We start from the raw sequence: 24,051 nt of genomic DNA, 5'->3' as shown, positions 1-24,051 counted from the left end.
TCATTTTTTGCGGCCACTTATGGTTTTATGTGTATGGTATGCGCTCGCTTCCTGCCAGTCTGCATTTCTACGGGTTGTGTGAATGTATGGATTTCAGAGGTGCCGTTTGTATCCACACTGTATGTGAAACGCCCTTAAGTTGTTGCTTTCCACAGCTTTTTTTTTTTAACCACCTCAACCCACTCCAACATGTACTTTTCAGTCCTTCATGAAAAGTACTTTCATCACTCATTCATCTCATTATAATCTCTTTTTTTTGTCATTTGGAAAGTCCCACGAAGATTAAAGTTGTCAATGAAAACTGTCCTTGTGTATGCCTGCTGTTTAGCTGTGATGATTGGCCCATAAAGCAGACCACCCTACATCGAGAACATGCTGTCACTAATCTGGATTTATGATCGTTTTAGCAGGACATTTTTAGCCCTTGTTAGCCCCCCTGGGCTGCAGGATGAGCTGGCTTATCACACACACTCTGGTTATCAACTGGGGGAACACAGTCTTAGTACAGAGAGACACAGATGCCCTTAACTAGCATTAACTATACCACTTAGTCAGTGTGTGACACACACACGCACACACACGCACACACATGCACCACCTGGTTTGCTGTTGTTCAGTCCCAAATCACACAGATGAGCTCAGGCCTGTTGAGCAGGCAAGCAGCTGTTTGTCGGTTTCAGCAGTTTCTGACAATATGTCCTGACATGTGGAAGTACTGGGTGTTCACCCTGCCAGCCTACTGCGCTGTGGAAAACATCGTGTCACTGTATCTGAGGAAAGGTTTTATAAGGGGAAATGGGAACAACCCAAGAATTTAGGCTTGTTGGAAGTAAATGTGGGAATGATTTTATTCCTGTCTTAAAATAAGGTGAAGCTGATGTTTTAATCTGAACCTACTACATCTTGATTTTTACAGGGAATTTGGTCGTGTGAAGCCCTGTTTCCAAAGGACACACAACCTTAAGATAAATTTATTACTAATTGAAAAAAAAATCAGTTTGTAAAGCTTAATTATGCAATCGATCTGAGCTTGTTGTGATGAAGAGGCTGCGGAAAATACTTCCACTGCTATCAACAAAACACCAATCAGTAGCACTAATTAACTAACCTCTGTGTTTTTACTCCTTAATAAACCACAAAAACTGAACACAAAGCCAGACAAATAAAGGGCGTAACAAGACACACGTAACAAATGATCTTTGATTTCCACAGGAATTTTGTTTGGGTTTTTATGCAGACATATTTAAAGTTATTCCCCTGCTGTGTCCTATGTCTTCCTTCAGCACAAGGTCTGGAAGAGATGAAGAAACTGTTGCTGTTGCTACTAGGCTGTGCTGTCCAGGTAAGAGCTCAGTGTAGTCGACCTAAACGCTCCACATAAGTGCATTTGATACACGTTTCATGCTGCTGTGAAAGTATGGACTAAGAAGGTTCATAACAGACGGCTATCAACTCAAGATGATATTTTATGAGGAGGTCAAATAGATATCATTGTTATTTGTGTCATTTTTAGTGGTCATACTTTTGCAATTTAATTCTCAATCCAAAAAACACATTTGGAAGAGTTTAAGTCTGTTTAGTCCAGTCTTCCTTGATTTACTGCCAGCTTTAACTCTGATACAACTAACGCTGTGTAATGAATGACAATGCAGACCTTTTTCCTGTCTTATGACAAAGCCTGCATTCAGCTCTTACTGCACGTCAGATAAAGCCACTGACCTTTCACCAACTCCATTGTTTTATTCAAATGAAGCTGCACCTGTGTTCATGCACTTAACTCTGACTTGATAATGTGCCTACCACAAGGCTGCATTAAAACGCACAGATGCCTAGCTACTAATCAGAATTATTCATTAAAAATAAAAAAAATACATTTTTCCATCTTCTTGCATCTTCTTATTCAGTTCAAGAGCCTGTCTCAGCTGTTTTTGCTCTTATCATCTTTCTGATGTATAAGAATACACTCAGCTCATGTTTACATTGTTGGCCTGCTAACCTCCTCTGGACCCCCAATTAAACTTATCGACTATGTCACATCTCAAATATCGTGCTCTTCTTCTCTCATTGAAGATTTAGAGATTTAACTGTTGCCCCTGCATCCTCCTCTCTCTGTTTACAGTGTGAGAAGAAGGAAGAGTACATTGAGCGTATCCAGACTCTGGACTTTGACACCAAAGCTGCCATAGCATCACATATCCAAGAGGTATTTCTCCTCCACAGCAAACACAAAAGAGAAAATGTTATAAGCCTTGCTAAACCTTTCAGCTGGTGTTCACTGTTACATTCACTATTCGCTAAAGCTTTATTGACAATATGATGGTAATTTTAGGTGACTCATAACCAAGAAAATGTAGTGGACCTGCAGTGGTTGGAAAGTGGTGAAATACCTCCAGAGGATCTGGACAGCCTCTCCAGAAACCTGGCTTTCCACCTCAAGCGCCTGGTGGATGAAAGGGACACACAGCTTGAGGTAATGACATACTGTATATGTGTGTGAATATACACTTATTGAGGCTTATTAGCAAAATGACAAAGTACATAAACAATGCAGACCAAAGAACAAGGAAGTGTAGAAAATTTAATGAATTGAAATTCTCTCTGTTGTTGGGGGAGATTTGCTGATGAAAATCTTTAGGTCACTTTCGAACAGGGTTATGTGGAAATTTTTCCTTTTTTCATGTTACCACACAAGAGAAACCTCAGGAAGGAAGGGTTGAAACTGTTAACTGTTGCGCGCGTGTGTGTGTGTGTGTGTGTGTGTGTGTGTGTGTGTGTGTGTGTGTGTGTTTGACTTTGACTTCGTGCGTCATTGAGTTTCCAACCCATGGGGTGCAGATCCCAATGACAGATACAGCTGATTTGTGTGTGTGTGTGTGTGTGTGTGTGTGTGTGTTTCAGGGGGTTCTAATAGCCTCCAGATTATCACTGTAGTCCAGCCGCTTTCAATTAAAATCCCATTTCCTGTCAGGGGCAGTAGATTAAAATGGGCTGTACGTGGGACTGTGTGTACTTTTTATTCTGTTCTAGTTTTTGGGTGGTGGGAGTCCTTCCGTTGAATCAGTGAATCTCCTCTTTGTTTTTCCCTCTTAGCACTTACACAACACCTCACCTTCTTCTATTTTCTGCTCCCATCCAGACTATAGTAGAGCTTACCCAGGAGAGAGACTGTGTGCAGCTCTCTCCACTGGCTCCCTGTTCAACCCAGTCTCCCGGTGACTCTCCCAGTATGAGGAGGACTGAGAGCCGACAGCACCTCTCTGTGGAGTTGGCTGATGCCAAGGCCAAGATAAGACGCCTTCGGCAGGAACTGTGAGTGCAACCGCCATATCAGCTTTTTCAATAATTATCTAAATTAAGCATAGGGAACAGAAAAAAGAAGGTAGAACTGTAAATGGATCTCTGTGGGTGCCAATTTTGTTTCCTACTGTTGCAAGTGTCACAAATGTGATCTGAACTGGGCAGATAAAATGTTGCACGGTCATCAGGATCAGTATTTGAACTTCATCAGATTCTTCGTGATCAGCAATCACCTTCATTGTGAGAAAAGGATACAGTCTAACTGGATATTTATCCAAAGAGTCCATTTCCACTCGGCCCACTTATTAGTTGCACGAGCTTTCGTTGTTGTTATGAGCCACACACAAAAGAAGAAAAAGTGAAGTCATTCTCAGAAACCTTAGAGGCCTTTTAAATGTGGTTTATGAATAATCGAGTTTCCTTTTTTAAAGTGCTGTAATTTTCCAGCAGACAAAGGCTTAATGGCTGACATGGATCAGTTAGAAGAGAAAACTTTTCACTTCAAGTGGAAGTATTTTACAGGGAGTGCAGAATTATTAGGCAAATGAGTATTTTGTCCACATCATCCTCTTCATGCATGTTGTCTTACTCCAAGCTGTATAGGCTCAAAAGCCTACTACCAATTAAGCATATTAGGTGATGTGCATCTCTGTAATGAGAAGGGGTGTGGTCTAATGACATCAACACCCTATATCAGGTGTGCATAATTATTAGGCAACGTCCTTTCCTTTGGCAAAATGGGTCAAAAGAAGGACATGACAGGCTCAGAAAAGTCAAAAATAGTGAGATATCTTGCAGAGGGATGCAGCAGTCTCAAAATTGCAAAGCTTCTGAAGCGTGATCATCGAACAATCAAGCGTTTCATTCAAAATAGTCAACAGGGTCGCAAGAAGCGTGTGGAAAAACCAAGGCGCAAAATAACTGCCCATGAACTGAGAAAAGTCAAGCGTGCAGCTGCCAAGATGCCACTTGCCACCAGTTTGGCCATATTTCAGAGCTGCAACATCACTGGAGTGCCCAAAAGCACAAGGTGTGCAATACTCAGAGACATGGCCAAGGTAAGAAAGGCTGAAAGACGACCACCACTGAACAAGACACACAAGCTGAAACGTCAAGACTGGGCCAAGAAATATCTCAAGACTGGTTTTTCTAAGGTTTTATGGACTGATAAAATGAGAGTGAGTCTTGATGGGCCAGATGGATGGGCCCGTGGCTGGATTGGTAAAGGGCAGAGAGCTCCAGTCCGACTCAGACGCCAGCAAGGTGGAGGTGGAGTACTGGTTTGGGCTGATATCATCAAAGATGAGCTTGTGGGGCCTTTTCGGGTTGAGGATGGAGTCAAGCTCAACTCCCAGTCCTACTGCCAGTTTCTGGAAGACACCTTCTTCAAGCAGTGGTACAGGAAGAAGTCTGCATCCTTCAAGAAAACATGATTTCCATGCAGGACAATGCTCCATCACACACGTCCAAGTACTCCACAGCGTGGCTGGCAAGAAAGGGTATAAAAGAAGAAAAACTAATGACATGGCCTCCTTGTTCACCTGATCTGAACCCCATTGAGAACCTGTGGTCCATCATCAAATGTGAGATTTACAAGGAGGGAAAACAGTACACCTCTCTGAACAGTGTCTGGGAGGCTGTGGTTGCTGCTGCACGCAATGTTGATGGTGAACAGATCAAAACACTGACAGAATCCATGGATGGCAGGCTTTTGAGTGTCCTTGCAAGGAAAGGTGGCTATATTGGTCGCTGATTTGTTTTTGTTTTGTTTTTGAATGTCAGAAATGTATATTTGTGAATGTGGAGATGTTATATTGGTTTCACTGGTAAAAATTGTTTACACACTTGAGTGGATCTAATTTGCTGGAAAGAAGTGAATCTGTCACCATAACAGCATTTAAATGAGTGCAAGCCCTGTGTTGACAAAAATGTTAGCTCACCCCAAAGAGGTTAACTTGGGGGAAAATCACCAGGACTCAAGTAGTTTTGTTCATGTATGTTTCATTTAGTCAAGCGTACCCTCGTTTTCTTTATCAAATTAAGAGAAATGACAGCCATCTATTACACAAAGACCCATTTTGAGTCAGAGAAAGTCCTGAGCACTTCTTAAATTTATAGAAAAAGAGAAGTCCAACTACCTACCAGCTAAAGCTTAATTTACATGGATAGAACTCCATAACAAATGACAAACATTGCAGGCTTGTTCATGCAGTGTGAGCTGCTGTCTGTGTTCTTATTGAAATGTTAAATATATTTATTTTACCAAATAATAATTTTAAGGATTTAGATCTGGGATGTGAGTTCTGCTCACATTATATAATATTCACATTTTGTTAATGTATAATGTAGGCTATCACTTCTAAAGGGTTTTGGTCTCTTATAAGGCAATATTTGCTAATGTGCTACGTCATGGATTAGCCTCATTCTCAGTTTTAACTGTCGACTCCAGTTTAAACAGGTTGTTAATTAGTCAAAAGGGTAGATTCCTGTTTGTCGAAGGATGCATTGTTTTGTTTCCTTTGTTTAAACGAAATGTTTGTATGAGGCCTAACGAAAGGACTAAATTATGGTTCTTCAACAATTGATTGTATCTTAGATTGAGGTGCAGATCAGCCACTTGTCACATTAAAACATCTCACCTTGAATGATCTTAAACTAATTTGTCTTAGTTCTTGTGCTGGAATGGGTCGCCATCAATCACTGTAGGTGTTTCGCTTATCTTTCCTTCCTTGACCCACATTTATAATCTCTTCAGTTAACTTAAAAGGGGGCACAATACAACAAGAGCAAGATTTATTTTGTTTGTTGGTTGCTATAGTGTTGCTATAGTGCTGCTGTGTCTGTGATAGAAAGGTTATTGTCATGTGATGAGCTGTGACAAGGAACAAAAAGGTCCGTCTGTCCATTCTGATGTAGTCTGGTCACATGATTTCTGTGCCGTCTTTAAGGGAGAGGAAGATTGTTTGTTGTGTCTATGGATGCAGGCACATACACAGACAGTGTCTCTCCATATAAGTGTGTGTGTGTGTGTGTGTGTGTGTGTGTCTGCTTTTTGTGTCTGAAGGAGACCAGCTGGGGGGTATGTTTCACTGTTTCCACAGTGGTCTGTTTTTGTTCATTTTTTGTGCTATTTCCACTTATCTGCCCCCAAAAGCTTATTAGTTTTAATATAGAGGTATTACAGCTTCACCTAGATATATAAATTTGGACTCTTCTAGAATCATATAGATAGAAATATTGAAAAGTAAAAAGTAATATTTTGTTATGTTTTGGGATCTAAATGATATAGATTGATTGAAAAGCACAACAAATCTTTCAACATAACCATATTTGGTGTCCTAACTTTTCATTTTAAAGCTGTATTTTTATTGAGAATGCTTTTGTTTGTTCTTAGACAAGAGTATGCTTCTTTTTTATATGACAAAGAATTAAAGCTATGAAAATAACACCAGACTAACAGATGGAGGACATTTAGATATTTGTTAGACTAAGAATAAAGGTTTCTTTGTTTCTTGGCTTCTTGAATATGGCAACTAACACAACTGTTTGTCTGTGCATGCATGGCGTGTTAAACCAGTCAAATAAGCACCAGACTGCGATGCATTCACAATGAGAGTCCAAAACTATCTCCGTGGGTGGTGTTGACAGGTGTTTGATTTTTGGCAGGGAGTTAATTGATGAAATGAAAACAGAATAACGTGAACCTTGGAAGAAAGAAGGTGAACGAGAATGCCTGAATTAAAGGATGCTTTTTATTATTCAGATGGACAGAGACTCCAGAGAGCAGTAATCAAATAGTCCATCAAATATTCAGTGGAGCGGATTCATGCAAACACATGCACACAGAGAGCAGCATCTCAGGAATGCAGTTATTTTCCTTCAAAGCTACCCTCTGTGGAAGGAGCAGGGAGAATTTGCAACACAGACAGCAAATGTCAGGCTGCCCTACTTCACTGTCATTGAAATAAATGTTACAGAACAGTCTTTGATAGTAGATCGACCCAACTGTTGATGCGAAAAAAGAGTAATGAATTGAATTCTGTAGTTTCCATCCCAGTTTTTATGTCACTCTTTTTATTTTTTGGCTCCAAAGTGCACCAGGGGTTTTAGTCTCAGGGAAAGATTGACATGCAATCTCTTGAACTCTGTTTTTCATTTGTCTGTGACTGTTTTCCTTTGGCTGTTATTCAAAATGTGCTGTCAAGCAGAATCTGTTTGTTTATTACTCGCCAAATTTAGGGCAAGACGCAGGAAAGACGCTCCTGACAGCTACAGGTCATACACACCAGGCACGATAGGATATTTTTATGCGTCTGTCCCAGTAACGGCACAACTGAAAACCTAATTTTGGGTTATTCTTCCCTTTCTCATGGACACGACGTTACAAGAATGCCTGGGAGGAATTTCCTAAAATGTGGCACAGTCATACATTGGACTGAATACCTAACTGATTCATATTACTCACTATGACACATGTCACACAAAGATTTAAGAGCATCAAAAGATTTGTATTTTTTTTTTTTTTTTTTTTTTTAAAGACTACGTAACTGCTGATTGCAAAGAAGCTTCTCAGACAAAAACAATCAAAGCTGGAATTTGAGCATAACTAGCACGTGAAACAGATCGGGGCCTTCAAGTAGCTGACGGTGGTTTTAAGAGATCTAACTGCTGAAACTCTGTTTACATTCCTGCTGCCTGTTGCTGAATACTTATAACTTCTTGAAGCTTCTCAAATTACGTAGACTAAAGGGTATCAAACATAATCCAAGATCGGCCGGGCAAAGGCTGCAGTCCGATAGGCAGCGTTGAAAATTAAAACAGGGCACAAATTTTGGACTTTTAACTGTATTTTCATATTATTTTACAACTTTTCCTACTGATGAAGAGCTCTCCCATGGCCCTTCATAGGACACCAAAAACATTTTTTGGGGTTAAACCTTTTCTGTGAATTAACAGACTTCCTGTTTTAATAATTACACGACAGTATGGGCAAATAGCTTCTAGAACTTTATGTGTAAAGTCATGCTTTCTTTCATTCACTACAGCAGCATTTCTTTATCATGTAGAAAAACTGGAACTTAGTGTTGCATTAACTTAGGTGTTTCAGGTATTAAATGTGTAGTTAAACTTCTTTACACTGACACAGAGGGAGTTTTACTGATCCAACCCACTTAAGATCAAAGTAGGCTGCATGTGGCCCACGATATAAAAGAAGTTTGACATTCTCTCTACCTACTGAAACTACTTTTCTGATCATTTATTTTGTTCATATATTCATTTCTGTGCTCCACCTGTAAATGATTAACTGTAGCTGAAAGCTTTGAAGTCGAAACAGCCCTAAGGGAATGTTCTTGTGCATCCCGAGAACTGATATACATAGGAATCCACACTTAAAAACAAAAAGTACAAAAACCCTTTGGCATGGGATTTTTCAGTGTAAAGCTTAATGTTTCTAACCTTTTTCCCATTGCTAACCTTTCTCCTTTGTTTGCAGAGAGGAGAAGAGTGAGCAGCTTTTGGACACCAGGCAGGAGCTTGAGAACATGGAGGTCGAGCTCAAGAGACTTCAGCAAGAGGTAACGTCTCCACTGACGTCCATGCTTGTGCACCTACATGCACACAAACATTCATGTGACTACATGTCCCCTCCACCTGCTCCTTGTCCCTCTAAGTCCTCTGTTTGTGCAGCTCTGCCAGGATTTAATCAGTCAGCAGGTGACTTAGCTCATTACAGGCTATTGGAGCTATCTTTAGTGAAGCAGCAGCCTCACATGGCTTTTGATAGGGAGTGGGCGACAGGCTGACTGGTGAACTGCAGTAAACAAGGTGCATGAGGGTAATTCTTGTGGTTCCAGAGGTGTTTGTGTGGCGAGTTCATTCTGGCCTGATCTGTTTATGTAGCAGAAGAAACTTGCTAAAGTTGCTAATAGCTTATATTTTTACAAGATTCCAGATTCACTGAGTGTTGTTGTTGTTTTTTTCTTTAATGCATGTTTTGGTTGTTTGCATCTTTGTCCATGAAATTCTTTGTCAGTTGCTCTTTGTTTCATGAATCCACATAATCATGCTGTACATTTGTTTGCCAACTCCCTCAGAGCTATCAGCTGCTGTCAGATGCTCGGTCGGCTCGGGCCTATCGTGACGAGCTGGATTCGCTTCGAGAGAAAGCGATACGTGTGGACAAGCTGGAGAGCGAGCTGAGCCGATACAAGGAGAGACTTCATGACATCGAGTTTTACAAGGCCAGAGTTGAGGTACAGGGCTGCACATACAGATCAAACATGATCTCGTAGCCAAATATTAATAACTCTAGTTTATGTTGGCAGTGTTGTGATATTATGCAACCAGTATGAGACCCATCTTATTATCTATACTGCAATATCTGTGTTCACTGCAAACTGCTAGTTTTTAAAAAATAAGTATTGATGTTTGAATTAGAAATTGAACTATTGTTAGTGCTCTCTTGAATAAAAACTATAAATCTAACAGAAAACACTTTTCTAGATGAATATTTTGTGCCATTCACATATATAAAGATTCATGCATATGTAAAACTGTGTAAGCCCAGTCTATGCAATATATTAATTTAAATCTAAGTTTTTGTTTAAAGAGAGCACATGTCCAAGTTGCAGTTTTGTTGTTCACCTTTTATTATCTGCTGGCTTTTCTGTAGGAGCTGAAGGAGGACAACCAGATTCTGCTGGAGACTAAGACGATGCTGGAGGAGCAGCTAGATGCTAGCAGGACCCGGTCCGACAAATTACATCTCCTGGAGAAGGAGAATCTACAGATCAAATCAAAGATCCACGACCTGGAGATGGTATGATGATACGTTTTTTAATTCAGTGTTTCAGTATCGGTACTATTTGGAAAGTACAAATAGTGATGAAAACTTTTGTTATATCCCCAATGACCCAGGAGCGGGACATGGACCGTAAGCGAATGAAGGAGCTGTTAGAGGAGAACCTTGTGCTTGAGATGGCCCAGAAACAGAGCATGGATGAATCCCTGCACCTTGGATGGGAGCTGGAACAATTATCAAAGACACCAGAGCTAACAGAAGGTTAGAGGAGAGCCACGAAGTTGAAAAGTCGAAAAATAGCATGTTGAGTTAAAATGCTGCTGACAGTCACCTGAGTTCACCAAGATTAAGGGTTCAGATGGCCCGACAGATCAGACTGTGGTCATTGGCTCTTAATCCTGGTGTCTTCTCTATGGCCCTTGTGCATTTGTCAGCTTCCACTGGGTTTTCTTTCCACTTGGTTAAGACCTGCAAGTAATATTCAAGCGCTCCTGAAAGATCAGCAGTGCGTTTGGATTATAAGAGTGGTTAAGAGGTTTAACAAGACAGGGATCTGGATAAAGACTTTGTGTGGGAGTTTGTTTGTTAAAATGGCACTTTAAAGGCTTTAAGACCTGTAAAGTTATACCATAGTGCAGGGGTGGGCAATCTCAGTCCACGAGGGCCGGTGCCCCTGCAGGTTTTAGATGTCCTCGAATCAACACAGCTGATTTAAATGGCTAAATTAGCTCCTCAACATGTACTGAAGTTCTCCAGAGGCCTGGTAACGAACTAATCAAAAATCAAAACAGAATTCTTTGGATTTAGTTGTTAACATTTGCTATTTGTAATCCATATTTTTCAGCCCCTCAGAAGTCTCTGGGGGAGGAGGTGAATGAGCTAACGTCAAGCCGTCTGCTAAAGCTGGAGAAAGACAACCAGACCCTGCTGAAGACGGTTGAGGAACTCAGAGCAGCGGCCAGTCAGGACACTGTGACAAAACTGGTCAAAGCTAACCAGGAAAACCAGAAGCTGAGCAAGAAAGTAAGAATTGACGTCATATTTTATTATTGTTCTCTCTGGGAACTAGCTGAAAGTAAATTCCTGTTTTCTGTTTGGATTAAACATATCTGGTGTTTGTCGAATGACTCAATGAAGTTACGCAGACAACTATGCTTCCGATTATGTTATTCGAAGGAGAAATGCCTGCCTGTACCCCAAGTCCTCCCCAATAAAAACTGGATATATAGTTAGTTTCACATGTAGGTCCTGTTCACTGTTCATATTGTGTGTGTTCTAGTATAGATTTGCAGCTCTACATCGTTTTTTGAGGCTAAAATTTATGTCCTTTATCAGATTAGCATATTGCACCAAGTTCCTCTAAAATATATCATCCTGGTACTTGACTCTAGACCTTTTCCCTCAGTAGGAAATGGACAGAAAGGAGGAGAGAGAGTATAGAAAAGGGTGGATGGGAGGTTGAAAGCAAACCTATAAATCCGGGGAGCCCTGCATTGCCTTTTCTTTTCCAGTGTTTGACACACCAGTGCCCCTTGCTAAGAGAAGTCTCTCAGCTATTTTCAGAAACATAAGCCTCTCTCTGTGGCCGTTGAATAAAAGGCTTGAAATTGTGTTCGTCTCTCACAAAGAGAAAATTCAGAGTTAGATTTCTGAGTGGCTTGAGGAGCCAGAGCACATTAAAATGTGAATGCAGCTGCTGGAAGAGTCGAGCCACAGTAATATTTACTTGTAATGTGTGAACAGCTGCTTCTATGTGTCTCTCTGCAGATTAGTGACAGAATGAGGTGACTTATTCAGCATTTGTTACGGATTAATAACTGAATTGCCATCCTTGTGACTATGATATGTCGTCCACACAATTGATGCTGCAAGACCATCTCCTGTGCATCTTTTTCTTATTCTGTAACAGAATAAGAAAAACTCCCAAGAACAAAAATCGCAAACTTGCTTTAATTATTGTTTGCAGTTGGAGTCGTTGGAGAGCGAACTGACAGCAGACAGAGAGTCGCTCCGCAGTGCCGAATCTCTCAGTACTGACCTGATGAAGGAGAAGGCTTTGCTGGAGAAGACTCTGGAAACCCTCAGAGAAAACTCAGAGAGACAGGTACGCACACGCTTACAGGAAATGACACATCATCAGTAAAAAATAAGATGCACAATTTTTAGAAGTAATCCAAATATATTTTGGAGTGGTCACATCCTACTCAGTTGTGAATGTGCCTAAAATATCTAAAAAGATATTTTTCTAAAAAAATAATAACCTGGAGTGGAAAGTTTTTGGTAAAAAGCTAATTAGCTTTGGAAAGCTAGCCCTGACTTTGATTTAAATCTCTCCCCTTGCGCCTCTTTTCAAGAATGATACTTCACTGACTGATTTAGAGAGCAGCTTTTCTGAAAACCAATTGCGTAATATTTTTGTGCCTTTAAAATGTAATTAACATTCCAGTTTACTGGACAGTCTCAGACACATTAATACAAATGGGGCCCTGACATAGATGCTGTGCTCTCCACAAAACCGTTACTGACTCTCATTCCTGGAAATTTCATTAAAACAACACGACTACTACACGGCTGTGTAATTTACTGAAGTCTCTAGTTTTCTTGAAAGCAATCTTCGTGTAATTGATTTGCGTTTGGCTCCAAAAAACTGTTTAGTGGAAACTCCACTAATGTTTTATTGACTGAACAGATTTCTGGCACTGTGTCGCCCAGATGCACTAGCTCGCTGCCCGTCTGCAGGGACTTTGCAGCCGTTAGACCTAAATCTGACACCTTTGATTAGTTTAAGTGTCTGATTTGTAAAATCCAGCCTTGATTAGCTACACAGAGGGAACACTGGGATTATTGCAGCAAAATCTATGCACTTGGCTGTGAACATAATGAGATGTGGCTAATGTGATGTTCCAAAATGCACGAACAGTTTTGCATACTCCTAATAAGTTTCTGTGTTTTTTTTTTTTTGTTTTTTTTGTTTTTTTTTAACACATCATTAGTTTTCTTTCTTGATGTCAATTGAATTTTAATGAGTTTATCTAACTAGACTAAAAGAAACTAAATGAAAGTCTTTCTCCAGCACTGGCTCATACAGCCAAGCTAGTTGTTGCAAAAATGGTTACTAAGCACAGAATTCACCCAAAAGTAAATAATTTATCTTAAAGTTGCCTGTTAGCCTTCAATAAAACTGATATGTGCTCTCCAGATGAAGGGTCTCGAACAGGAGAACAAGCACCTGAGCCAAACCGTGTCGTCTCTGCGTCAGCGCTGCCAGGTGGGTGCTGAGGCCCGGGTCAAGGATGTGGAAAAAGAAAACCGCGTTCTCCACGAGTCGATCTGTGAGACAACTGCCAAACTAAATAAGATGGAGTTTGAAAGGAAACAGCTGCGTAAGTGACATGTTTATTACTTTTTATGGTTCATTACAGCAAGTTAGTAATGGTAGGTTTTTTGTTTGTTTTTTTTTCCCCCCTCATCTTTCTTCATGTGCTATAAAAATGTTATGGATAAACATTCTAGTTGTTGTTAAACATTTATTTTTGCAGGCAAAGAGCTTGAAGTTATGAAGGAGAAAGGAGAGAGAGCAGAAGAGCTGGAAATTCAGATACAGAAGTTGGAAAGGGAAAATGAGAGCCTGCAGAAGAAAGTTGCCAGTCTTGGAATCACCTGTGAAAAGGTCAGGTGCATTTTGTGACAGTGTCTGCAAGTTTTCATCCTCTTATCTTATCTCACATTCAGATTTTTTTTTTTTTTTTTTTATTTTTGAAGCAATTGTTGGAGTAAGATGAAAAGAATTTGGTGGTATTGCCAAATGCTTTGCTTCTCATCTTTGTTTCCTGTGTGTGTTTAGGTGGCTTCTTTGGAGAAGGAGAATAGTGAGCTGGAGGCAGAAGGCCGCCGCCTCAAGAAGAAGCTGGACACCCTGAAAAACATGGCCTTCCAGCTGGAGGCTTTGGAAAAAGAAAACACTCAACTGGAGCAGGAGAACCTGGAGCTTCGACGCTCAGCTGAGAGTCTCCGCTCGGCGGGGGCTAAGGCTGCTCAGCTGGAGGCCGAAAACAGGGAGCTGGAGAGCGAGAAGAGCCAACTGAAACGCAGTCTGGAGCTGCTCAAAGCCTCGTCTAAGAAGACTGAGAGATTAGAGGTAATACAGGTCATACAGCGGGTACATATGTGATTGAAGAGCAGTGAGATGTAACTGTGGGAATAAATTTCTTTGAGAAATAAAGCAGATATATGCAAATGAAGATTAGTAGCCATCTCGGCACAAACGAAGACTATGTTTATTTAAGAATGTGAAGAATCCGTTTTAGTTTTGTAATTTATTATCACTGAATGCTGTTACAGGGGATCTGACGTATAGTTGTCTTCAGGGAGAAGCACAACTAGTTCATAGATGATTTGAATTTCCTAATCTGGCTATTCCTCTCCCAGGTGAGCTACCAGGGCCTAGATACTGAGAACCAGCGCCTGCAGAAGGCTTTAGAGAACAGCAGCAAGAAGATCCAGCAGTTGGAGGCAGAGCTGCAAGAGGTGGAGTCTGAGAATCAGTCCCTCCAGCGTAACCTGGAGGAGCTCAAGATCTCCAGTAAACGTCTCGAGCAGCTGGAGCAGGAGGTAGGTAATGCTTAAATGTGGAAATGGACTGAAAATGAAAGAATTAAAGGTATTTTGAGGAACTTGCAGTTATTTGTCCAGCTCAAATATATGGCAACTAGTGGGACAGCTCTAGGCGTCTGTTACTTTTGTTGGCATTGATTAATGGGGTCAGTCACACTGGCTCAAAAAATGTAGTTTCAGCAGACTGAATTCTCCTAAATAAATCAAAAAAGTGAAAAATGATCTGGTGCTTAAGGAGCATTGTACTGCCGCTCTGATTCTTTTTAGTTTATTTTGAAATTATAGCGCGATTCCCAGCTGAGTTGGATTAACCCAGATTATTTGTCGTATATATTTTTGGCCTTTTGAGCAAATCTTTGTCCAAGTTCAGCCAAACAAGGCATTTAGACAAAGAGTAATCCCAAATCATATTTAACCATCTGCTCTCCATTACATTCGCTTCTCCTCCAGAACAAGGCTCTGGAGTTGGAAAGCTCCCAGCTAGAGAAAGACAAGAAGCTCCTGGAAAAGGAGAACAAGCGACTGAGGCAGCAGGCTGAGATCCGCGACTCAAAGCTGGATGATAGCAACCAGCGCATCACTACCCTGGAGAAGGAAAATCGGACAATGGGCAAGGAGATGATCTTTTTCAGGGACTCCTGTACGAGAGTCAAGGACCTGGAAAGGGAGAAAAAGGAGCTGGTCAAACAGGCCACGATCGATAAGAAGACCCTTGTCACGCTCAGAGAGGTAAAAATAGCTGTTAGACTATCAGACATCTGCAAATATTATCTCAAAACATATTAAACCTCTTGATTTATATATTGTAGAGGCCATTCATTGTGTATTGAAACAAATATTGATAAAATTAAGAATGTGATTAAAAATGTGTTTTTTAATATCCCTTTTAATAAACCTTGCAACCAATTTGATTGGGTTATTTTTAATAATATGTCTGTTGCTAATATGGAATTCAAAAGCATGTAATTGTGTGTTTAGGAGCTTGTGAGTGAGAAGCTGCGGACTCAGCAGATGACCAATGATCTTGAGAAACTGACCCATGAGTTGGAAAAGATTGGACTGAACAAAGAGAGGCTCCTGCATGACGAGAGCTCAGACGACAGGTGAATATTATATCTGCACACAAAAGCTAAACCATCCTCAGATTCAGCTCATATGAGAAGCTTGTCAGCTTGCTTGGAATCAGAATTATTACAAAGCACAATCATTAAAGTTGAGGCTTAAAATGAATCAAGTCTGGTGAGGTGTAAATGACATGCTTTGATTTTAAACAGCGTTTCTTTCACAAACTCACTTTGCAAAAACAAACACTCGTCTGGACTGACCTGAACCTTTTATCGTCAGGTTTAAGCTCCTGGAAACCAAACTGGAGTCGACCCTGAAATCAACTCTGGAGATCAAAGAGGAGAAAATTGCTGCACTTGAGGCAAGACTGCAGGAGTCCTCCAACCTTAACCAGCAGCTTCGCCAGGAGCTGAAAACGGTTTGTAACACAACAAATGAATTTTTAAAAAATATGGATTTGTATCTGTGAGTCTGCCGTCTTCTGCTTATCTAAAGTGGAGTTGTGCTGGCAGCAGGTTGACGAGACTATTCCAGATGTCATTCTCTCCAGCCACACTAGTTCTTTCTGGGCAATCCCAAAGCATTCCCGAACTCCCCAGCCTGTTCTGTCTCTTGAGGCCTCCTCCCATCTGGCATCCTAACTAGATGCCTGAACCATGTCAACTGGCTCCTTTTTAAAAAAAAATACTTTAATATAAAACTTGTTCATTTACAGATGTTTAGCATTGCCACATTAAAGAAAACCCCATTATTAAAAACTTGAATATGCTTGCTTGTCCACTTGAGATCAGCGTGTCCCAGCATCTTTCTCGTACACTCAAACACTAGAAACAATGAAAACATCGAAGACTTGTCAAGGCCGATGCATTATTTATTTTATCCACTCTTCGTTTCTGTCTGCACTTTATCTATTTATAAGGGGTGATGTGCGATAGGAGATGTCTGCTTTCCTTCAGGGAGGTGTTTGTATTTTGAACCTGCTGACACAAATCTAATCCAAAGCTGTGAAAAAACATGAGCCATGAACAGGCGGTCGCAGGAATTGAAATGTTTAATTTTGTTGACTTACTATTTTCATCCCCAGGTGAAGAAAAACTATGAGGCGCTCCGGCAGAGAGAGGAGGAGGAGAGGATGGTGCAGAGCTCGCCCCCTAAAGTGGGGGAAGACCCTCAGGCTGTCAGTAAATGGGAGAAAGAAAGCCATGAAGCCACCAGAGAACTGCTGAAAGTCAAAGACAGACTCATTGAAGTGGAGAGGAATGTAAGTTTAGATACTGTCAGGAATGAATTATGTTGTGAATTTTGGTTCTATATTTTCCTGTCTAATATCATGTGTCGTCTTCCCAGAATGCTACTCTGCAGGCTGAGAAGGTGGCCCTGAGGAGCCAACTCAAACAACTGGAAACCCAAAACTCCAACCTGCAGGCTCAGATAGTGGCTGTGCAGAGGCAGACGGCCTCTTTACAGGAGAACAATACAACGCTACAGACGCAGAATGCCAAACTACAGGTAATCCCGTCACACCTCTCACAGTTTGGTGTGTGTTTATGGGAATTTTTCACACTTCTTCCACAAGCGCATTTGTGAAGTCAGAGAATGATACATGTTGGAACAGGATGGGGCCGTCCCCAAACTGTTACCTCAAAGTTAGGAGTATGAAATTGTCCAAAAAGTCTTTGTATGCTGAAACGTTAAGAGTTTCTTTCACTGAAACTAAAGGGCTGGGCCCAGCTCCCAAAGAACAGCCCTACACCAAAATCCCGCATCACCCAAACTTTATACTTGTCTCAGTGCAGTCAGGCAAGTACCGTTCTTCTGGCAACCGCCAAACTCATCCATCGGATTGCCAGACTGAGAATCGTGATTCATCACTCCTGAGAACACGCCTCCACTGCTCTATAGTCCAATGGTGGAGTGCTTTGCACCACTGCATCCAACCATTTTTTCTGTCTGGTGAAGTAAGGCTTGAATGCAGCTGCTATGCCATTAAAACCCTTTCCATGAAGCTCTCTACTCAGTTCTTGAGAACAGAGTTTGGGTTCTGTAGCAATTGACTTTGCAGAAAGCTGGCAACCATGCATATAGTAGGCGACAGAGCTTTGTTAGCCGTTCTGACTTGGATGGCACTGCATCGTGCCTTTATAGCCTCCTCTGTGTACTGCCCTGTTTGCACTGTTGCCTTGCCCGGCTGCTTAGCTCTCTGCTCTGGATTTACACTTGTCCTCCCTGTTTGGCAGTAATTCAAACCCTTCTTAAGGGTGGAGGGATTTACGCAGTAGCTATTTCTCTGTTTGCATGCGTTGCTTTGAATTGGGCACTGTTTGAGGACATTTGTATGTGGGGTGGGCTAGAGGTAGTTAAGAGTTTTTAAAAAAAGGTAGAAATTGTAGCAACAACAGGACTGTGTGTGTGTGTTCATAGTGTGAATAAACACAGAGGGATTTGAGAACTGGGTGCTGCTGTGATCATAAAGGAAAACATGTAAAGAAACAGCTTTCATGCTGATGTTTTGTAGTATTTTGAAGCAGGAGACCAGGTTGAGGGAAGAGTGCCCCCTACAGACCAAAGCCCCATCAGCTACTGCTTCCAAGTTCTTTGATGTTTGATTTAAGGGGCTTAATGCTGTTCTTATTCACACGCCACACATCACTCTTATCACCTCTTTGCATAATATGTCCTTTTCTCCCTCTGCCTTTGTCCTCTTTTTAGGTGGAAAACTCAACTCTGAGCTCACAGAGCGCATCCCTGATGGCCCAGAACGCCCAGCTGCAGACCCAGCAGAGCAGTGTGGAAGGAGAGCGTGAAGGAGCGCTGAGGGAGAAAGAGGAGCTGAGAGCTACCTATGAACTGCTGCTGCGCGATCACGAGAAGCTGGCAGCGCTCCACGAGAGGCAGGCAGCCGAATATGAAGCGCTGATCGGGAAGCACGGTGGGCTGAAGACCTCCCACAAGAGCCTGGAACAGCAGCACAGGGACTTGGAGGACAAGTGAGATGTGGTTTAGGAGCATGCTCAAGTCTAATTACAGCTTAAGTCTCATTTGTGACTTTAGTTTGTAGTTTGGCCGCCTTTTGCAAGGAAATATGGTCCTGGACCTAGCGACATAAGTGTTAAGGTGTGTGTCTGTTTGCGTATGTAGGTACAAACAGCTCTTGCAGAGAAAGGGGGAGCTGGAGGAGCTGGAGAAAAATCTGAAGGAGCAGCAGGAAAAGATGGCCCTGGAGAATCAGACCCACCAAGCTACAGCTGACCAGTACAAACTGCTCAAAGAGGAAAATGATAGGTCAGCTCAACCTTTTTTCCATAACCTTAAACATTATGCTCACATTAGCACTAATTTATCAAAGGGACTGAATTAAATCAATGAGGCCGTATACCAAGGAGTCGATTTTCTCTCTCCTCAGGTTGAATAGCACCTATCGTCAGCTCTTGAAGGACAATGAAAATCTCCAGCTGGACCATAAAAACCTAAAGAGCCAGTTGAACAGTGCAAAGCTGGACCAAACCAAGCTGGAGGCTGAGTTTTCTAAACTGAAGGAGCAGTACCAGCAGCTGGACATCACCTCCACCAAGCTAACCAACCAGTGTGAGGTAATGAGTCTCTCTTCTCTTCCCTTCAGGTTTTTCTCATGGTGTCTACCTTTTTAATGTATCATATTTCAAAACACTGCTTCTAAAGCCAAATATGAATGTATCTGTCTATGTTTGTGTTAGTTGTTGAGCCAGCTGAAGGGAAACTTGGAGGAAGAGAACCGTCACCTGTTGGATCAAATCCAGACTTTGATGTTACAAAATCGCACACTGCTGGAGCAGACCATGGAGAGCAAGGACCTGTTCCACGTAGAGCAAAGACAATACATGTAAAACTCACAAAGAAATATGCCAGAACCATGTATCTGTGTTTGTAAATGCAAATATGCTGCCTTTGTTTAGAGTGTATGCATTCTTGTCTGCTTTTACTGTGCTTTTATCTTCTCGTTGTCCCACCTTCAGAGATAAGCTGAATGAGCTGAGGAGGCAGAAGGAGAAGTTGGAGGAGAAGATCATGGACCAGTACAAGTTCTATGACCCTTCACCTCCACGCAGGTGCATAATTTGTTTCCTTTAAATGACATAAAATTGAGTCAAATTGGTAAAGTTCTGCATACATGCTGTCTTGTATTTTGAGATGGAAAAGCAGTGCAGCATCAGGAAGGGAGTGCATCAAATATTTATTACCTGCAGAGCATCATACAGCTGTATAGTGAAAATTTTTTTTTCTTAACCCTGATAGTCATTTGGGCTTTTGGCCTAAAATAAAATTTAAAATGCATCTAGCCTTATATATCCTTTATATGATTATGTATTGATTTTTTTAAAATTCTATTTCCTTTTGTTCGTCTGTTATTGAGTGTCTGTCTCATCTCTGCTTTACAGGCGCGGCAACTGGATTACTCTAAAGATGAAGAAGCTGATCAAGCCGAAGAGCCGGGACAGGATCCGGTCTCTCACACTGACTCCATCTCGATCAGAGTTTGGAGACAGTTTTCTGATGTTTCCCCAGGACAGCCAGGACAGCTCATCCATAGGCTCGGGCACCAACTCGCTAGATGACACGCTGTCACACATGAGGAGCAGCAGTGAGTCTGAAAGAACCACACACACACAAGATTGCACAGTTATAGTTTCAACCATCACTGAAGGAACTTCTTTTAATGTGTTCACAATATTTTTTGTTACAAAGAGAAGGGAAACTCTTAAAATACTGTTTTGTAGTACACACAGAATTAGTGAAACATTTGCTAACAGCTTTAATTTGATGCTGAACTTTCTTCACTGACACATAATGGTCTACTTTGTGAGTGTGGCTTTGTATGCCTGAGTGACTGAATGGGTCTTCCCTCCTAACTGCTCCTTTGCTTCTTTATATCTCTCTGCAAAGGGAGGAGAGGGCAGCAGTCTCATGCCCAAGTGCAGGGTTCCTCCAATGGTATGCTGCGGATGGGGAGGGTGGGAGGGGTTTGTGACCCGACTGTCACGTCTTTCAGGGCATGTTTTTGTGAGTCCATTGTCCATATCACTCAGCTGTCGTAGAGATTACGGCTGAGCTGTGCAGGCTGACTCTTGACCTCAGACCTGGTTAAAGATGCAGAAGCATTTCTTGTGTTTGAAACAAATTGAGGTGCACTCAGTCAGCTGTTACCAATACTATTAAACTCAATCACTGAAGAATAGTACTATTTTATGTAGTTACTGGCAACATTTTCAAGGGGATGTCCACCATTTCTGAAGAAAAGTCGCTTTAACACTTTCGCTTCGTGTCACTGGAGTCATTGTCAGTTGCTAAGCTGTAAGATTTAATATCTTGGAATTTGCGGAATAATTTGGACTACATCTATGTTGCCAGCATACTCGCTCAAGGTCGAGCTGAATCAAGTGCACCTCATGGTTTAAATATTGGAAAAAAAAAATCTAATCCCAAGATGCTTTGCTCTCAGGTAACCTGTCGATCTGTTCAGCTCACTCGTAAATAAGAAACGTCCTGTATCATAGCATCGTAGATATTAAAAGGTGCAATGTGTTGCCTGGTTATCGCGACCTGGCTTGGTTGGTTGTTTTCAGTTGTACTGACATTAACTGTAATCACCAAGAAACAACTAAGCCACATATTTCTGCTATGTAGCACAAAGTTGTCAGTTAGTGTAATGAGTCTGTATGTTTTTCACAACACACAAGATAAGAGGTAAGACAAAGAGAACGTAGCCTTTAACAACCATGTAGTAACATTTGCTAAAACACTTGCGTACAGTACAGAAATTACACAGTCGAGTGTGCTGGAACAGCAGCTGTAAACTTCTCATTCTTTGAGGTTCTTGGGAAAGTCTTTGCTGGAAACACTGTAGTGCTGTTTTTTGCTGTTAACCTGCCCCTTCTTGTTCTCCTGATTGCACCCTTTAATAATTTTCATCTTGTCGTCTCATCTAGGTGTGGAATGTGTTGTGTCGTGTACAGAATGTAATGCCTGGAAATAAGTTGAGAATGTAATATACAGTGGTCAAAACCATTAACATGAGAATGTGCGGATGATGCTGATTGTGTGCAGGAGACGGTGTGTGTTTTGCATAATGTGTGTCTGTTTTTGTATAAAACTACATTGTGTAAACAATAGAAAAGCCTGCCCTTAAATACAGAACATATAGAAAGTCAGTGGAAGGCATTTCAGTCCATCCAAAGGGCATCCAATAATGTGTGTGTGTATATTTTTAATAATATGGAGAGAATTTGTATAGATTGAAATACCTTACACTTGACTGACTATCTAATAGGCTCTCTAATATTATAATCCACATGTTTTTAAAGTCGTATATTATAGTTGTTGTTGTGTCTGTTGCAGTGTTGTCTGTTGTCCAGTTAAGGTGTCCAGGAGCTCAGCTCTCTCTCCCCTGGTTCTGTTTGTGACAACATTAACCACATCCCTCTGTTCTGCCCTTCTTTTCTTTCTTTTATTTTGCTTTTCCTTCACCTCCCTCCTGGTCTTACTCTGTCGCTCTCTTCCCTCCCTACCTGTCTGTCTCTGGCTGTGATCGGACAGCTATAAAAAGGTTGCCTTTCATGAGGAACAGATCCAAGGACAAAGACAAGGCCAAGGCCATCTACCGGCGCTCCATGTGTAAGATCTCTGTTAGCTGCCACGCTAGCCTTCATCTGCCTCCTCTCCCTCCTCTTGTCGCGCTAGGAGAAACAAAGGAGGAGCAGTCACTGATGTCAGGGTGGTGGCGGTGAGGGACTTCAGTTTTCAGTCACATCTGCAGAATTCAGTGTTTAAAACTCCAGAGTTTTATCATCCATGTTTTAGAGATGTCTGCAAAGGACCTACCAGAGGATCAATTTTTAAATTCTTTATAGAATTTATCCCATCCCCCTGCCGCTCTGCTATACCTGGTGACATCAGTGACTTGTCCTTAAAATTTTTTCCTAGTAATCCCCACCCATCCCATCACTTCTGCCGCCACGTCTGCCGCCGCCACTTTCTCCTGTAGAGTATCTTCCAAGTCTTTACTCACTTTACTCTCACTATTTGCAGATGAATGATTAACACAACCTTAACACTAACTTTAGTGTTTGTTAGGGCTAAACTATAGCAACAGTGGTGATTTATTTTTTTCCTGTTTTCTTTTGTTTGATTTTTCACCTCTGGACCAAAACCATGTCATTTGGTCACTTACAGTAATGTGCAATGGGCAGCTTTCTTGTGTGCTTTGTGGTTTTATTTTGTTTGTGTATGCTGAATGAAAGGCCAAGTGTGTGTGTGGGTGTGTGTGTGTGGGTGTGTAGTGTGTGTGTGTGAGAGAGGGTGTGTGTTCAGGTGAGACAGCGGGAAAGACTGTGGGTTTGCCTTTCATGCGCCTGAGAAATCTGTGCTCCCGTCTTTGATTACAGCATGACAAAGAAAATCACTAAGTGCTTGATCATCGCTCGCACTCACCATGGAGGACTTGAAATGGAGCCTTTATTCTGTCTCTCTCTCTCCCTCCGTCTGTCTGTCTGTCTCTCTTCTCTGTCAGCGTGCTGCATTTCAGATCTTATTCTGCTGACATGGGCTTGCCTCGCTCTGATTTATTTATTTTTGTGTGTTTGTGTGTGTGTGTGTGTGTGTGCGCACGCAGCACCACCGCCGTCGCTCAGAGCAGCTTTGCATGTTTCCATGCTGCTTCTTCGCTGTCGGCTCAGTAATCAAAGTGCATAGAGACGGTCAGGGATGTCAAAAAGTGTCTGGCTGTGACCGACCGTGCACTTTGGTTGATATGTTGTTGGCTTTTAAAATATTATTATTATAATGCTGTATGCCTGCAAGTGCATTGAGTTTTAAAAGGCTTGGACCTGTTATTCTATAGCATGAATTTATTATTGAATATTGACTTATATCCAGTGATAATTATAGTCTAGATCTGCCCTGTCAGAGTCCTTCGAGAAGCAAGTCTCAGCACTGGGTAGCCATTTTGAAAAGCCTCTGTACAGATGTTTATTGCTATCATCTAAATGAAAGCCGAGAGAAGGTTATAGTTCCGTCTGTGCACAGTTTCACAACGTTACAGCTTTGCTAATGGCTCAGTGCTGACACAACTTCTCACATGATCTGTGCTCTTCTCGTTTCAGCACAGCCAATTCATGATACAGTATTACAGCGCATCTTTGCTAAGATAATGAATATGAGATGTGCTTTTCTTATATGAAACTTAAACATGATTGGATAATATATTTTCCATTTTGTCAGTTGATTGGCTCTGCTGGGGC

The 24,051-nt window shown here is 41.5% G+C and overlaps 1 protein-coding gene across 7 annotated transcripts in view; it reads left to right on the top strand.

Annotated features, from left to right (window-relative positions):
• Positions 1-24,051, top strand: part of LOC120736795 (girdin-like) — a 65,738-nt gene that overhangs the window by 34,446 nt on the left and 7,241 nt on the right. For 5 of the 7 annotated variants that reach the window (XR_005696608.1, XM_040037088.1, XM_040037092.1 and 2 more), the window contains 27 exons: positions 1,284-1,342; positions 2,120-2,203; positions 2,330-2,470; positions 3,137-3,309; positions 8,792-8,873; positions 9,393-9,551; positions 9,971-10,117; positions 10,216-10,360; positions 10,944-11,122; positions 12,066-12,203; positions 13,299-13,482; positions 13,639-13,769; positions 13,944-14,237; positions 14,528-14,710; positions 15,164-15,442; positions 15,692-15,816; positions 16,058-16,196; positions 16,863-17,039; positions 17,126-17,287; positions 18,488-18,765; positions 18,917-19,060; positions 19,182-19,368; positions 19,492-19,637; positions 19,771-19,863; positions 20,194-20,396; positions 20,699-20,746; positions 22,349-22,426. Coding sequence is in view for 6 of the 7 variants with exons in the window: in XM_040037088.1 (XP_039893022.1) it covers positions 1,284-1,342; positions 2,120-2,203; positions 2,330-2,470; positions 3,137-3,309; positions 8,792-8,873; positions 9,393-9,551; positions 9,971-10,117; positions 10,216-10,360; positions 10,944-11,122; positions 12,066-12,203; positions 13,299-13,482; positions 13,639-13,769; positions 13,944-14,237; positions 14,528-14,710; positions 15,164-15,442; positions 15,692-15,816; positions 16,058-16,196; positions 16,863-17,039; positions 17,126-17,287; positions 18,488-18,765; positions 18,917-19,060; positions 19,182-19,368; positions 19,492-19,637; positions 19,771-19,863; positions 20,194-20,396; positions 20,699-20,746; positions 22,349-22,426 (4,158 nt within the window). In the remaining variant the exon portion in view is untranslated. The remainder of the gene's footprint in view (positions 1-1,283; positions 1,343-2,119; positions 2,204-2,329; positions 2,471-3,136; positions 3,310-8,791; positions 8,874-9,392; positions 9,552-9,970; positions 10,118-10,215; positions 10,361-10,943; positions 11,123-12,065; positions 12,204-13,298; positions 13,483-13,638; positions 13,770-13,943; positions 14,238-14,527; positions 14,711-15,163; positions 15,443-15,691; positions 15,817-16,057; positions 16,197-16,862; positions 17,040-17,125; positions 17,288-18,487; positions 18,766-18,916; positions 19,061-19,181; positions 19,369-19,491; positions 19,638-19,770; positions 19,864-20,193; positions 20,397-20,698; positions 20,747-22,348; positions 22,427-24,051) is intronic. The other 2 variants (XM_040037089.1, XM_040037091.1) reach the window with 2 other exon arrangements.

The sequence above is a fragment of the Simochromis diagramma genome, unplaced genomic scaffold (assembly GCF_900408965.1).
Source record: "Simochromis diagramma unplaced genomic scaffold, fSimDia1.1 OVJJ01000330.1, whole genome shotgun sequence".
Classification (NCBI taxonomy): domain Eukaryota; kingdom Metazoa; phylum Chordata; class Actinopteri; order Cichliformes; family Cichlidae; genus Simochromis; species Simochromis diagramma.
This window is presented reverse-complemented; position numbering and strand designations above follow the sequence as displayed.